We start from the raw sequence: 15,023 nt of genomic DNA on the forward strand, positions 1-15,023 counted from the left end.
TTATATGAATTCAATATTGAGAAGGTCCTCGCTATACTAGAGTTCTGGATACCAAGTTAAGGTCATTCAAACTCAAGCCAACCATTATTGAACATAATGTTTACCTCCAATCACTATAATATATTAGTCTTTTCATATGATTAAACTACATCTCTTTGTAATAAAAATCAGAATAACTTTCAAAATGCATATCTAAACTATATTCCAGACAATCTTTCATATATTTCCTTAAAGCCGAAACGGAAGTCCATCCAAATGCCAACCCTCGGCTTTGAAAGTATGACGAGAGATGTGAACTTATTCATATATTATATACGTATACATGTAATATAATATCTTCACAATTGAATACATTATTCTTGTGGTTTTCAACAGAAGTAAATTTGGGTATAGGAGTCTGATTACTGATCCTAAATCTCGACTAAGAGAATACCATATCTGCTGCTTATGATCTGGCGACTACCTATTCGTAGTTTTCTGAATCCTCAGTCCAAATCACTTGAAAGTCGAGCAACTGAGTTAAAGATTCAACAACTACTTAAGCAGTCCAGTTCAAATCTTCTGTCCAAAATCAAATTAAACTCGACATAAGACTCTCTGAACTCTCTCACCCTTTTATACATAAACATGAATCCTTATTAAATAGACCCCCATTTCCTTCCTTTTCCTCCATCCTCCACTTCTTTGATGCTGTAATACATAGAATCCAGGGCAAACAATGAATGGAATATCTCAAGTAATCAACTTCATCAATTGCTTATTTCAGCACAATACTTCACAGCTGTCCTTGCTCAATCCCAGTATTCCCGCGCCAATCTCAGGTAAAAAAACTTGGGCTCAGTGAAAAACCTGAGGCGATGCATAGTATTCACTTTCATTAAAGACAGGCCTTAAATCTTCCTTGCACATGAAATCCAAAGGGAAGGAAACTAGATGGCCCTTCACAGACTCAAGTCTTTCCATGGGATCTGTGTTTGTAACATCTCCTTCTTGATAGGATTCTAGTTTGGGCGGGGCTATTCCTAAATCAATGGTGGTGTGGCCGATTTTTTCTCTCCAAACTGCCATGCATTGTCGGAGTGAAGCCCTGGATGTAATCACTTGAAGTGAGAAATACAAACTTTTGAATATCAGAAAAAGAATGAAGACAGGTACCTCAACCTTACCTAGTATGTATAAAATCATTTGGTATGCAGGAAAATACATCTTGGTAGATCATAGTATTTGTCTGTCAACAACAGAATTGCACCGTGTAAATAAGAAAAATCGGGAATATGACCGTAAATGCAAACTTCATAATCATTTGTAGTGGTCAATATGCTCCAACTATTAAATGAAGTAGACCTGAGCTTAGAATAAAATAGATAAATCGTCCAATCAATGGAGACAAGGTGTCTGAGAATGACAATAAGGTAGATGCAGACAGCACCCACACATTGCAATAATAAACAGAATGGGTGGTTGACATGAGCGTAGGAAATATTATAATTCACATATCAAGATAGAGATCTACATTTTTATATCTTTGTTGGTATTTTACCTGCGCAAAAGATAAGAGCTTGATGTTAAAGCATCATACTGCAATACTTAAGAGCTAAATATTGTATCTGTCCATTGCGACACTCATGGGAACGCTAATGCTTGTGTTTCAATATAAAAGTTTCCTTGTTAATTGTTTTGTGCAACTATTTTTTGTCAAAGCGAAGAAGCTTTGATATAAAAAAATTAGTCACCCTCACCTTTGCGGTGGCCATCCATACATCCTTGTACGTCGAATCTACCACTGGGTCTCTTATTTGATTAACCTAAAATGGTTAAAATTTCGAATCATGAGAAAATTCATTTTTTAAACATTTCAATAATATATTCAATATTCACGCAATTTGAATCTGAAAATTTAGAGACGATCCTCCCATAATATAGCTATGAATAATGAATTCAACCTCTCCAGATCGAAAACCTAGGTGCTCAGACCACAATGCAAGGCGAAGACTCAATGCAAACTTTCCAGCTCTCCAAGTCTTGTCCCCCATCCATGAATCAACAAATTCTCTGTCCTCAATAAGCACACCGATCTGAAATGGTACAATACAGTTAAACAAGAAAAAAGCAACACAATCCATCAGTTCACCTCCACATCCACTTTTTACCTCCTTAAACCAAAGCATGAGAAAATCTAAATAGATAGAACTAGAACTTTATGTATGAAACCAACTGAAAGTTTGTGTGATATATGATATACACATAGAACACTCGTATGACAGCAGTTCACAATGGAATCAGTGCAGATCATGTGGTACTGTGAGATGAAGGACCAGGCCTAGAGTAACAATCCGTGCCATTCACTACACCACAGCTCCTAGAAAGAATCTTTTTATGCATAGAAAGTCAATTAATCTTAATGGAGCTGAAACAAACGGGGTCTCATTCCCGCACTAATGTTCCAAACGTGTTAAAGGTAAAAGCAACTTAGTAAGCAGTTCAATTATAATTTTGGTAATACCTCAGAATCTCTAGATCCAAGCAAACTTCTGTCATTTATATTTGCAGAGCCAATTAAGGTAATACGATCATCAATGATCATGATCTTGCTATGAACATAAACCTGGTGAAACAAAGGCACTTTAATAAAACCAATAAATAAAAGTAATACGCTTGATGAGTCATCCACTAACCCATGAAAATAAAAACTTATCCACCACTCTATAACAAGATGCATAAAACGTAGTTTACATCCGTTCATCCCAAACTTAAGGTTTCAAAAGAAGCAAACGAGAAATATTATGGCAGTCGCTTCAAATTTTTTTCTTTAATTAGCACGTCAGTCACAAGCAAGCAATATTTTAAGCTCAATCAAAAACTTATCGACAAACTGCTTATTTTTCATAATCCAATTAAAAAATGAAAATTTAGAAATATTAGTTATACATGAAATATGATTCATAAATGATTGTCACCAATAAACGATTCTTTTCTGCCTCATATACTCCATCCTTTTTATTGCTTTGATCAACTAAATATACTCATTCAAAATCAAAGTCGCCCAAGAAGCACTGGAAGGTTAACGCCTCAGATACTGGATGTCAAATGATCAAGAAAGGACCAGATATGCATTTGCAGTGCAGAACGGAAAAACATGTGTACCTGACTGGAGGAGACAGGACCACCTTCATAAAGTCTGCCATAAGCTCTCAGACCATAGAAAGATATATAATCATGCATTCTAGGGCCAACAAGATCATAAAGATTATGCAGTATTGAATTATTCCCCCGGCAGATTGTTCGATATTGCCAATGCATGATCGCTCTCACAGATGCAGCACCAGAATCATCGACACCGCCCTTTTGAAATAAAGCACATTTCAAACTCTGTGGAACTATTCAGTACTGGAAGTAGATATGTACCAGAAAACTTTGTTGTTATTACCTGAAAGCCCGGTAGAAGAGGTATAACAACAATAACCCTGAAACACTTCATCTCATTGTGTGCTCGCATTATCCGTCTATATAATGCTTCTAAAACGCGATTGGCGATAATTTCATCACCAGATAAACCAGAGATGAAGAATTGGTTCTGAAAACAAAATCTAGTCAGTGCAAGTTAGAAAAATGAATTCAGATGTTTTTTACTGCTTCTAATAGAGCAATAAATAGTACACCAACAGCTGCTGCGTGCAATTGGCTCCAATTTTCAAAAAATGAAAAAAGGTCGTTCAATGAACTTAATAAAACCATATCATCATGTATCGGTAATAATCCCTCTTTTTGATATGGTTCTGTTATATTGTACAATCTTTTGTGACCATAGCAAAGTAGAGATCATGTAAAACTATGTCAATGTGCCTCTATTTTTTTGTACTTGAGAGAGAGAAAAACATACAAAAACCTACTCCACTGACAGGTAAGTAAACGGATTCAGTCATGCAAGATTACAAATTCATCATCTTCTAATTTCTAGTGCTAGATAGTTTGAGGATTACTAGACGGAACTCAGGCACACAATGTCACATCACAAATTCATCGTGAGATGTATTTGTAAAGCCTTGCTACCACTCAAGCTCGTAGGATGTTAAGAATACCAAGCTTGGACAGTAAAAAATGGTGTTGGGTGTGATGCAAGAGCCTTTGCGAAGATGTCTACAGGCTGTTGTTGTATTGAAATGTAAGAAGCGGCAATGATATTCTTCTGTATTTTTTCACGCACAAGGTGACAATCAATCTCAATGTATTTTGTTCTCTCATGATAGAGAGGATTTGCAGCCATGTGTACTGCAGCCTAGTTGTCACAATAACGTGCTGAGGCTCCGTAAGAGATAATCCCATATCCTGAAGTTTCACATGTTGCTGAAGCCATTGAACGGTATTCGGCATTGGCAGGGGATCGAGAGACCATATTTTGCTTCTTAGTCTTCCAAGAAATGGAATCATTGCCAAGTTGAATGATGTATCCAGTTACTGATTTCTATTTTCAATACATGATGTCCAATCAGAGTCCCAAAAGGCTGTTAAATGCAGGTCGTTGTGAGATGGCAAAGACATGTTCAGACCAGGAACATTCTTAAGCTAACTTAGAATTCTCATTGCTGCAGTCATATAAGACCTCTTGGGAGAATGCATGAATTGACTTAGTTGTTGGACAACAAAGCAAATATCCGGTCTAGTGACTGCGAGATATATTTGTTGACCATATATCTTTGATAAGAAGTAGGGTCATTGACTAAAGAATCAACTTCAGATGGCTGCTGATGAGGATAGAATTTCTGATCACACTCAAAGCTAGTGAGTTTGAGATGATGTTCCATGGGTGTGTCATATGGTTTGAACCATAGTATACCATTGCATATGTGGAAAACCGAGGTCCTAGAAGGTTGTTGAAAAAAGGTCTCATTCCTCATTAAACACTACATCCAAGGATACAAAGAATCGTCGGGTGTGAAGATCGAGAAGTTTAAATCCCTTTTGATAAAGTGGATAGCCAAGACAAACATATGGCTTTGCTCTCGAGTCAAATTTATCATGTGGAAGGAGATTTGAAGCATAACAAAGGGAGCCAAATATTTTTAAGTGCGTGTATGAAGGTGCATGTTTGCGCTCAACAAAACCGTTTCGTTGGGGAGTGTATAGACATGAACTCTGATGTATAAGGCATAAAGAATTGAAGTAATCAATACATCGAAGGTTAAAGAAATCCATGCCATTATCTGTGCGAATGGTTACAATTTTAGTGCAAAAATTTGTTGAAACAAAGGTGAAATATTGCTTCAAGATTGCAGAGTGTCCGACTTAAACTGCATCAGAAACGCCAATGTGCATAGAGAAAAGTCATCAATGATTGTTATATGACGAAATGATCGATTTGGCGTGTGTTGAATAAATGATAAACATTCTAATCGTAAGAAAGACAAATGACCAAAACTCTTATGCCAAAGATTGATATTATGAAGATCACAAGAAGTGAGATTTACAGTCATTTGATACATCAGATACAGAATGAGCATTATTGCTACTCAAGTGTGTAAAGTGCGTATTCGAGAACTGAGGTTGGAGTAGAGCTCACTAGGTAGTACAGGCCATGTTTGAGTTTACCAATCCCCATGATTCTCCCAGTCGGAAGGTCCTGAAAGAGACAAAACTTGGGATAGAAAATGACACAAAAATTATGAACCTTTGTAAATTGTGATATGGACAAAAGTTTAAAATGGAAATCAGGTGCATGAAGAACATTTTTTAAAGCTAAAGAAGGGGAAACAGAGATGGCTCCTCGAGAGGTAATGCTGTAAGATTACCATCAGGAAGTTGGAATGAACCAGCAGAAGGAGGACATGGTTGAACATCTTGCAAGCCTTGAATAGCACCTGGTACATGAGTGTTTGCCCCACTATCTAGAATCCAATCATTCGACTCAGAAATTGATAGTAAACTGGTGGTCATACCTGTAAGATTAGCTGCTGGTCCTGCAGTGTTGGCTGTCTGTTCAAGAAGCTTTAAAATCTGCTCGTATTGAGATGGTGTAAAGGAGACGGCAGTGGGTGGAGGGAGGTCTGAATATTGAGAGACATGGCATGAATCTTGGTTCGTGCTAAGTGTTTTGTGAGCAGAAAACCTAGAAGTCACTTGAGAGGTTTGAAATTTTTGGTCTGGGGAAACTTCTTATGAAGTTTATGGTTTGGTGGATAACCAACCAACTTGTTACAATTGTTTTTCGTGTGGCCTGGATAGTTGTAATTCTCGCATCTGGGGCCAACTGATTTTTTGTGGGAGGATGAAAAAAATGCAGTAGCAGGAACCTCAGATATAGATTAAGAATATAGCACATTCCTGTCAGATTCTTCTTGGGTAATAATCGAATAAGCTTGAGTCACAGATGACAAAGGTTTCATTGGAAGAATTTAACTCCTTATGTAGCAATAACTGTCATTGAGACCCATAAGAAACTGCAAGAGACGCTGGTGTTGATCATGTTCAATATAGGCTTTTCAGTAGCACAAGAAAAGGATGGAAGAGTCACTAATGAAGTGTACTCATCCCAAAGCTGTCTGAGATCAGAGAAATAAATGGAGATTGTATTTTGACCTTGAGTAAGTCAAACAATATCACGGTGGATGACAAAAATTCTTGAACCAGAAATCTTGTCAAATCGTTATTTCAAATCTTCCCAGACAGCTGAAGCCTCAGTAGTGAACACAAGGCCACCAAAGATATCAGGTGACACCGAATTATCCAAGATAGAACGATGGCATTGCATCGTTCTGAGTCATGTAAAGAGGGAGAGTTGGCAGAAGTTTTGGGGCACAAAACCATTAATGAACCGAATCTTTTTCTTCGCTCGTAATGCAAGTAGCATGGTGCGGCTCCAAACACCATACTTTTCAGATCCAACAGGGGGATCAAGAACAAGAGAAACCCAGGGAGTATCCGAAGGGTAGAGATACAGAGGATCATGAAATCCAATGTAGAATTGGATCCAGCCATTTAAAACTTTCGCAAAGAAAATATGATTCGGAAGAAATTACATGCCTGATACCATGTTAAGGTGAAGATATATCACCATTGAAGTGATAAACAAAAGCTTTCAATAGACGAGGACGAAGAAGACCTATAGTATAATCTGGAAAAATATCAAAAGTGCTTTTACATTTTCTGGTAGCTCATTTATATATTGACATTGGAGAAAACTACTTGTAAACTTCTACTAAATACAAAACTAATTAACTGTCAAACTATCCAACAGATTAAGGGTCAAGTAACTGGCTTGATTCTTCAAGATCTTCTAGAACATGTGTATCTTAACATACAGTTCTTGACATGAATAGGATTTTCCAGTGAGCCAATTCAACTTATATCATGTTCACAACCTGTGAACTTAACCTATCATTTGGAGTGAAAAATTAGTGCCTGAATTTGTTTCATGTGCGATATTTTAGTAATGAAATGAGGAACATGCCTTTGCGATAAGGGAGTAGTAAGAAATGAATACATTGCTACCTGAAAAAGACACCTAATGTAGAAATGCGCTGCTTAACAAAGAAGGAAAAAACAGACCTCAATATATACATAATGTTCTGCTCTTTCAATAAGTGAACAGTAGGCACTGTGAATACTTTCTTCAGTTTGGCTTGTTCCTGCTGACCATTGGCTTACACTCCTTATAACCTGGGAAGCACGGGTCATCCAAGGCTATTAGATGAGGGAATATCCACACTTGCAAATGAAACACATCAAAACCAAGTACTTAGATGATGTCACTCATGCAGCTAAGTAAGCTTAAATCAAACCAGAGCAGACAACAAAAAATTCTGTCAAATTCACAAAGAGTAAATGGAACTTTAATAAATCTCAATGCTGTTTGTTGAGTGTACAGGAGCCGGTTTATAAGCTTGAGTCTGCAAAACTGGGCAAGACTGGGGAGAGAGAAGAAGAGGCTTCATCTCAGGATCCACTTCTACTAGACCTTTTACCCTGGACAAAACGTGTCGTTTTGGTTCTATTTTTTTTTAACATAGAAAGATATCAATGTATCTCATGGTTCAATAAGACAGTCAATTATAACAACAAAGACATTGCTAGCCAGGAGCTAGAACTCACCTGACAGCCACATGGGACACGAGGACCAACTTGTCCTATTTCATCTGATGAAACAACTTGATCACCTCTTTCCTGTGATTCCCACCACCTGTTTTCTGAAATATCTGATCCATGCTGCCTCACAAGTGAAGACATGCTGCTTTGGAGATCCAAGGAGTCGAAATCATCCACAAAGCCCCTCATTGGCATATCTGGGATTAATGGTTCAGTTTTGAATTTATGAAAAGAGAAGGGACTTCTGCCGGGCCTGCTTGGCTGATCATGTGTATTACCATCAAACCCATTTAATTTTGGTTCTCCTCTTACAGCATCTTGGCCGTCAGCTTCTTGAGGCATAAGCAAAGGTATATCCTGAAGAGATGATAGGGACGAAAAGGAGTCGTTCCGTTTGATGTCTTTATGATAGTCATTGTGATTCTTATCACCATTTTCTATCTCCCTACTAATTCCCATATAATGAGGAATAACCATGTGGTGCTGAGGCAAGAGAAGGGGAATTGCATTCTCATTTGGCGCTTTGTTTCTCTGGAAGATAATGAAATAGTTTTAAATCACATGAAGAATACTCTAGCTACAGATATCGATATAAAAAAATTAACTACATATACCTTAGCATAGTTCCATCGCTGAACAAAATGTCGGGCTACATCGCTGCAAGGGGGCCCCCAAAGGGCACAGTGTACATCATGCCATGGCATCCGTGGATATTTTGCTCGATCTAATTCATCCTTCATCGTGTCCTCCCACGAATTTGGTTCCGATTCCCTACCATCAAGCATTTGGCAAATTTAATTCCATACTTAGATCAAGCTAAAGGTAGCAAAACAACATCCCAGTTCGCTTTTCAAAGTAAACTTAAATTGCACAGTGATAGTACATAAAAATACGGAAAAAGCAATTGGGAAAATTACACAAGCATGGTAAAAAAGCAATAATACAGACAGGATGACTCATGTTTACAAACTCGTTCACAATCAAACTTCCCAACATTTGGCAACAAAAGTAAAGAGAAGCTTAAAAAGGATCACCCAGTAAAACATTGTGTTTCTCTAGAGAGATGGACTAATTTTTGTTCTCCATTACATCTAAATGGGTGAGAGATGGTTAAATTACCAGCTAACATACCAACAACACAGGTTCATACACACCTTGGATTGTAATAATCCTTGCCAGGCCATATTGAAGAGGGATGATCACCAATTTTATGATCGCCAGAATCGTAACGTCCAAAGCACAGATCAAGTCCTCCAATGAAACATATCTGGTGATCTACAATGACAATTTTTTCATGGTGGGACCTATATAGGAGAGGATCCAATATCAACAGATGCAATTATCAGTTTGAAAAGCAAAAGCTTATCTATACAAACATGAATGGATGTTGTAAATAATTGCAACTCTAATAGAAAGCACACCATAAATAAACACCAGAAGAGAAATGGTCAGGATATCGAAGCACTCTGATGTTCTCATGAATGCCCAGAAGCTTTCTCTTGCTATAGACACTGTTAATTTTCAGAGCTAGAGCAACCTCTTTGTACAGAAGAATATGTACCTAACAAAACATGATAAATCCATGTCACCAGACGTTCAAGCCGAAAAATGAAACAATCACAAGAAAAAACTAGCAATACTCTTCCATGGGACCATTTCCAGCTCAATAAAAGCAATAGGCAACAACTTAATACAGCATCAAAGCAGCATCTTCAAGACGAGACATTGCAAGACATAGCAAGGAAAAATTAGTCCTTGTTAAGTTTATCACAAAATGATATTCCTACAAACTTGTCATGATGCCAATACTAGTTTAGATCTCCACAAACTATAAGAAGCATAAGACACACAAATCACGTTTAGGTCCCTTGTTAAACCAACCAATATATTTATCCAGACCCATTACTCTGACCTTAATCATAAAATACAAATTAACAGAGTTATGGCCTACGTCAGCTAGTAGAAGATATCATTTTAATGAAACAAGAAATAAGTAAGATAACCATAAACATAACTTGTTCATCAAGAGAATCACCAGAGAGAAAACAAATAATTATCTATGTGAACCTATTTACCTGAACACCTTCCTTGGCTTTAGCTTCCAGTAAAGAATCAAGCCGAGTAGATGATTGAGCAAGAAATGGACGGCACAAGTAAAGTTCGGGGCACAACCACCACCCGCATATGTATATCTGATTTGAATATCATCACCAATAACAACAAAAAATTAGCAGGTATAACGCCAATTATAAACACAATGGATGTTCGAGAATATACCGTCGATTTTGCTCCCTCAATAGCCAAAGCAATAGCTTCAAATGCAGCACGACCATCAATGAACCACTGAACTTGACTACCATCTTCAGTCAAACCTCGAGGAGGAGCAAAAGAGCCAAAACGATGGGGATGACACCAACCTTCGGGTGGCCTAAGACCAGCATCATTGATTGCGGCAACCCAATCTTTAACTTTGGCATTACTTTTCGTTCTAAGCTTTATGTTCCGACTTCCACAAATCACCTATAGCATATGGCCCTTAAGTTCATTAAAATGCAGTTTTCAAGCTATAATATTTTCTTTTGATTGGTAGTTTGCAAGCTACAATTGCAACCTATGTCATACATCCATAAATTACATATACGAAATTAGGTTATTCATTGTCATTAACAAGATAGTTCCAACTTAGCGAAGAAATAACTCTCATGCACTGAACCCTAAAGAGAAGGGAATCTATGCATATGATTTTTGCAGAAGGCAGTTCATAATATCACTAGCAGTTACTTTGCTTCAATTACACATGGACAATGAAGAGGCAAAAATCCTTGAAAGTATGTGATTCTCAATCATTCAAAACCTCAACTGAAGCAAAAATGTAATGAACATAGCCTACACTGAAATAGTGGCGTAAAGGATTGTGATCTTTAACTTCTTTCGCCAATGATACTCGACCCTCTCCATTACCATCTGAGGCTGGTAGAACATCAAAAACAACAATATCTAGAGGATTGGGGTCAAAAGGTTCCCTCAGAAAAGCCAAAAATCCAGGTTTTAGCACAGCCCAGACCTGCAGATCGACAAAATGTAAATATCTCAACTTCTATGAGATCACAGTAATCTACGCAGGCTAGAAGAGAAGGAAATGCCGAGCTAAACCCTGACTACCAAGTGCAACATTTTGCAATTTTTCCAGTTTTCATGACAAATACTAGAAAATTACAACATATCCCAGAAAATTTCTATTTGGCAGAAGGGATATTAAAATATTCATCTAGCACAATGTAGGTGGAAAAACTCCTGCAAGAAGCATCATTAATTCAAATACAACCTATCTTTAGTAATCGCCAGTGATGGCTCTTTGTATCAACATCTCAGACAATTGTTGGAATATGATTTACGAGGAATATAAAACATGTCTCAGGGAAAAATACATAAATAAAACCATCTGATATCCAAATTCCAATCAAAGTCACCAATAGTAACAATAAATTGATTTAATAACAAAAAATATGCACCATCTTCTTCCCAAACAAAGTAATTACACCATGAAATCAATCTAGAGAGATCAATATGACCTTTTGCCAATTATCTCTGCAACAACTGAACAACTGACACGAGCAGCATTTTCTGTCACTGTTACTGCCCAAAATTTTTGGCAAATGCTTTACCATAACATAGTCTTCCTTCAGCTTTGGACCATATTCTGGGGAAAAGGATAACTTGGAAACTTCCAAAAATCTGCACACCTATGATATTCAACTACAACAATAAGATTTGTAAAAAAAATCCAAACAACCAGGCAGTAACATATCTGCAGAAATGAAGCCAGAAACATTGTCATATGTGCAGAGCCAGACAATGTCCATCCAACAGTAATAAAATGTTTCCTGTATGATCATACATCTTTCGTGTTTAGCCTTTTTTCTTACGACCATCAAGGAGACAACCATCATAGAAATGCAACATACCCACATGAAAGTTAGACAAAAGTAAATATGCGTGTGCAATATGAACCTTGTAAAAGTCACTAGCTCAGCTTAAAACACATCAACAAAGTGTGAATCGGTTTGGGCTTTTCTATAAATAGGGAGTCGAAGCAAACACAGAGTCCAGATTAATTTTAAAAAAATGAAAATTCTCATAAATGATAATATCTCCTCTTTCTTGATAATTCAACAATTTTGTACTTGTGAACAATGTACATGATTAGCTTATAGTAAAATGCTCTACTCAGAATCTCAAATACACCTTTTACACACGTATCAACAGAGGGCCAAATATGAAAAGATCATATTTAGAATGTCAAACTCAAATTCAAATGATAAACACAAAGGAGAACAACATAGCTTTGAAAAAATGACCTGGCATTACCTCTTGGCAGTTCACGATATCAATATTACTGAGGAAGTGATTTAAGTATCCCTGCATTGCTGTTTTTGCTAGCTCCGAGATAGAATGTTGCCTTCCAAGTGCAGGCCTGATAATTGGAATGGCAGCACTAGATGGAACATCTCTGAACAAAAAAACACCTGTAAGCTTTATAAGTATTACAAGAAGAAGCTACAGCATACTTTATATCATTTGCATAAGTCATCCTTGATTAAGAAGCACCTGTTTCTAGCACTCTCGTCTAAACGTGAAGGAATAGCCTCATCATCCTGTTCTTCATCATCTTGCATAACTGTTGCATGGTCTCCGATTCCTAAATTTTGAAGCCATTCTCTAACCTTTAAAAGATAGGAGAAAATAACTTACAATGAAGATTAAAGACACAAGATAAATTTACACCATCATAGCTCATTCCAAGCACAAGAGCGACAACCATAGTATTTTCGTCTGATGTGAACAACAACTATAAAACAGAACCAGTAATTGTCGGGGAAAATGGCATAAAAACGAGAATAAAATATACCTGCTCTTGCTTCTCATGAATCTCCTCGATAAATTTCCGCTTCTTGAGAGCAAAGTGCAAATAAAAAACTTGGGAAGCTTTCTTCACTAACTGCCACTTGAACTAAGGAGCAATAGTGTGACAATCAGAACTTCAGATTATACAAAAGTGAATTTCAGTTCTCAAATAGTGCATAAAAGCTTGCACTTACTAGAAGTAAAAAATTCATATGAAAAGACGATCTCAGTTTTGCTAAAATATGCATGCTCTTAATCTGATGCAACCTAAAAGAAGGAAAAACTTCATTATGTTATGTCTATATAACATAGTTTATTTGAAAATCCTCTGATCCATACCCTCAAATAGCAAAGGAATATATAGTTGTCAAAACAAACCTAAAACAAGAATTAGGTCTAATGGATTCTCAAGTACAAACAAAAAAACATGGACTTTTTTGACAAAGCCGACAGGTAGCAGCAATGAATCTTTTGTACCTTTAACAGGCCCATGGAAGTATTCAATTAGTAATCGACCAGTAAATGTTTGTCTGAATTTTCTTTGCTTTTTCCGATATATCCTCAAAATTCCAGAGAACATAAAGGAGGGGAAATGAGAGAATGTATTCAATTTAAAGGTTTATATTGCAATCAGACAAGAATTCACGGAGACATCAAACCTGTCTGTATTGCAGCTCAATGGTGTAACCCAGTAGCATGGGGCTTATATCGCTGGGATCGGGGCGAGAGACCTGGACAATGGTAGCCTTGGGCAACTCATCAAAAATCCGAGTGAATTCAGTGGCCGGATGAAACGACAAGAACGATGACATCATCATCGGGAATTCGGCCGGCGACGCCTCCTTTTGCATCTGAGCGTACTTGGGCCCGCCGATCATTGAAGATTGCTCCGAGGAACCCATTTTCACGCCAAATAATAATTTTAAAAAATCCGCAATTGAATCTAAATCGCGTGTGAGAAATCAAATGTTAAGGTTATGGAAATCTAAACAATGGATTGAATCATCCATCAGACAACAAAAGGAGGGGAAATGAGAAACGGCATTCAATTTCAGGGGCTGGTTTGTCTTAAGTAGGAAGATGTTGAACTTTACTTCGAATTTTTCATGTCAATTTTTGTTTTGTTTTGTTTTTACGACATGAATAATGACATCAATAGAACGAGATAAAATTTTTGAATGTTTTACGACAGATCACTTGCGTGAATAATGTACTAATCCATCAATAAATTTTTTATTTTTAAAACATTATTCGGTTCTCCGTATTTTTCTAAGCTCAAAAACACAAGAAAAATATAACAATATTCAAGAGTAAGAACATTTATTTTACTGATTATTTATTTTTACTGTATATATATTTAATACATAATATCATGTTATTATATTAAAAGAGTATATGACGCCTCATTATAATAACATGATGTGATTACATTATTACGCTGTTTATATATTTTTATCGTGTTACTCTTTATTTATTGTATATGTATATTTGAATAATGTCATATTATTATATAAAAATGGTCTATGACACCTTATTATAATAATGTGATGTGATTATATTAAGAAAATATTATTCCCAAGAATTTTGGTGTATGACAAAAAAAATCAGCTGCGGTTCGTATATGAGATATGCATCAGCTCGACCGCTCGGCTCATCAGCTGGTATATCTTCCTAACAGGCTAAAGCTCAAAGAAGTCTCAACAGCTTACTTCAGATCGTTAGCAGATTCAGCTTGGACTTTAATGATTCTCAGAACCGGATCATTAAAGAGAATTATTTATAGCTCTAAGACATTCTCTGACCGGCTTGATACATTCAAAATACTACACCGTCTTGAAGTCAACGTATACTTTCATCAATTCCAATAATGATCTGCATTTATATTTTTATCCCAGAAAGGGTAGACCAAGTATAGACTTCCAGTTCTGATTAAAGAAGACAGTTACTATAAAAAAAAACTCTTCAGGTAAAGCGCTTCAGAACTATGCCGAGCAAAAGGAACATTAAATGCCTCTATGAAAGATCATTTAATGCTCATC

At 36.7% G+C, this 15,023-nt stretch overlaps 1 protein-coding gene across 3 annotated transcripts; it reads right to left on the reverse strand.

Annotated features, from left to right (window-relative positions):
* Positions 1-308: 308 nt before the first annotated feature.
* Positions 309-14,100, reverse strand: LOC142551124 (phospholipase D zeta 1-like). Of its 3 annotated transcripts, none has more exons than XM_075660179.1 (20): positions 13,644-14,100; positions 12,989-13,090; positions 12,688-12,803; positions 12,448-12,589; positions 11,652-11,822; positions 10,970-11,143; positions 10,357-10,599; positions 10,155-10,271; positions 9,501-9,640; positions 9,234-9,383; positions 8,694-8,850; positions 8,086-8,610; positions 7,543-7,653; positions 3,428-3,574; positions 3,145-3,342; positions 2,504-2,605; positions 1,944-2,075; positions 1,740-1,805; positions 1,167-1,228; positions 309-1,087 (listed from the first exon to the last, which is right to left on the reverse strand). In XM_075660179.1, exons 1-20 carry the CDS (start codon positions 13,884-13,886, stop codon positions 838-840), a joined length of 3,348 nt encoding a protein of 1,115 aa, XP_075516294.1. In that variant the 5' UTR covers positions 13,887-14,100; the 3' UTR covers positions 309-837. The 3 variants fall into 3 exon arrangements, with proteins under 3 accessions (XP_075516294.1, XP_075516295.1, XP_075516296.1); XM_075660180.1 differs by having other exon boundaries at positions 13,462-13,832; XM_075660181.1 differs by lacking the exons at positions 12,989-13,090; positions 13,644-14,100 and having other exon boundaries at positions 12,448-12,605.
* Between the last annotated feature and the right edge of the window lie 923 nt (positions 14,101-15,023).

Source organism: Primulina tabacum, chromosome 7, assembly GCF_025594145.1.
Source record: "Primulina tabacum isolate GXHZ01 chromosome 7, ASM2559414v2, whole genome shotgun sequence".
In the NCBI taxonomy this organism is placed as follows: Eukaryota; Viridiplantae; Streptophyta; class Magnoliopsida; order Lamiales; family Gesneriaceae; genus Primulina; species Primulina tabacum.

Bases quoted from the DNA above. Each gene is read 5' to 3' on its own strand.
- LOC142551124 (XM_075660179.1), bottom strand. From the start codon at position 13,886: ATGGGTTCCTCGGAGCAATCTTCAATGATCGGCGGGCCCAAGTACGCT. The intron at 11,823-12,447 runs GTAATGCCAGGT...TGAATATCATAG, and splicing joins ATATCGTGAACTGCCAAGAG to GTGTGCAGATTTTTGGAAGT. The intron at 3,575-7,542 runs GTCTGTTTTTTC...TTTTGTTTTCAG, and splicing joins AACATTATGTATATATTGAG to AACCAATTCTTCATCTCTGG.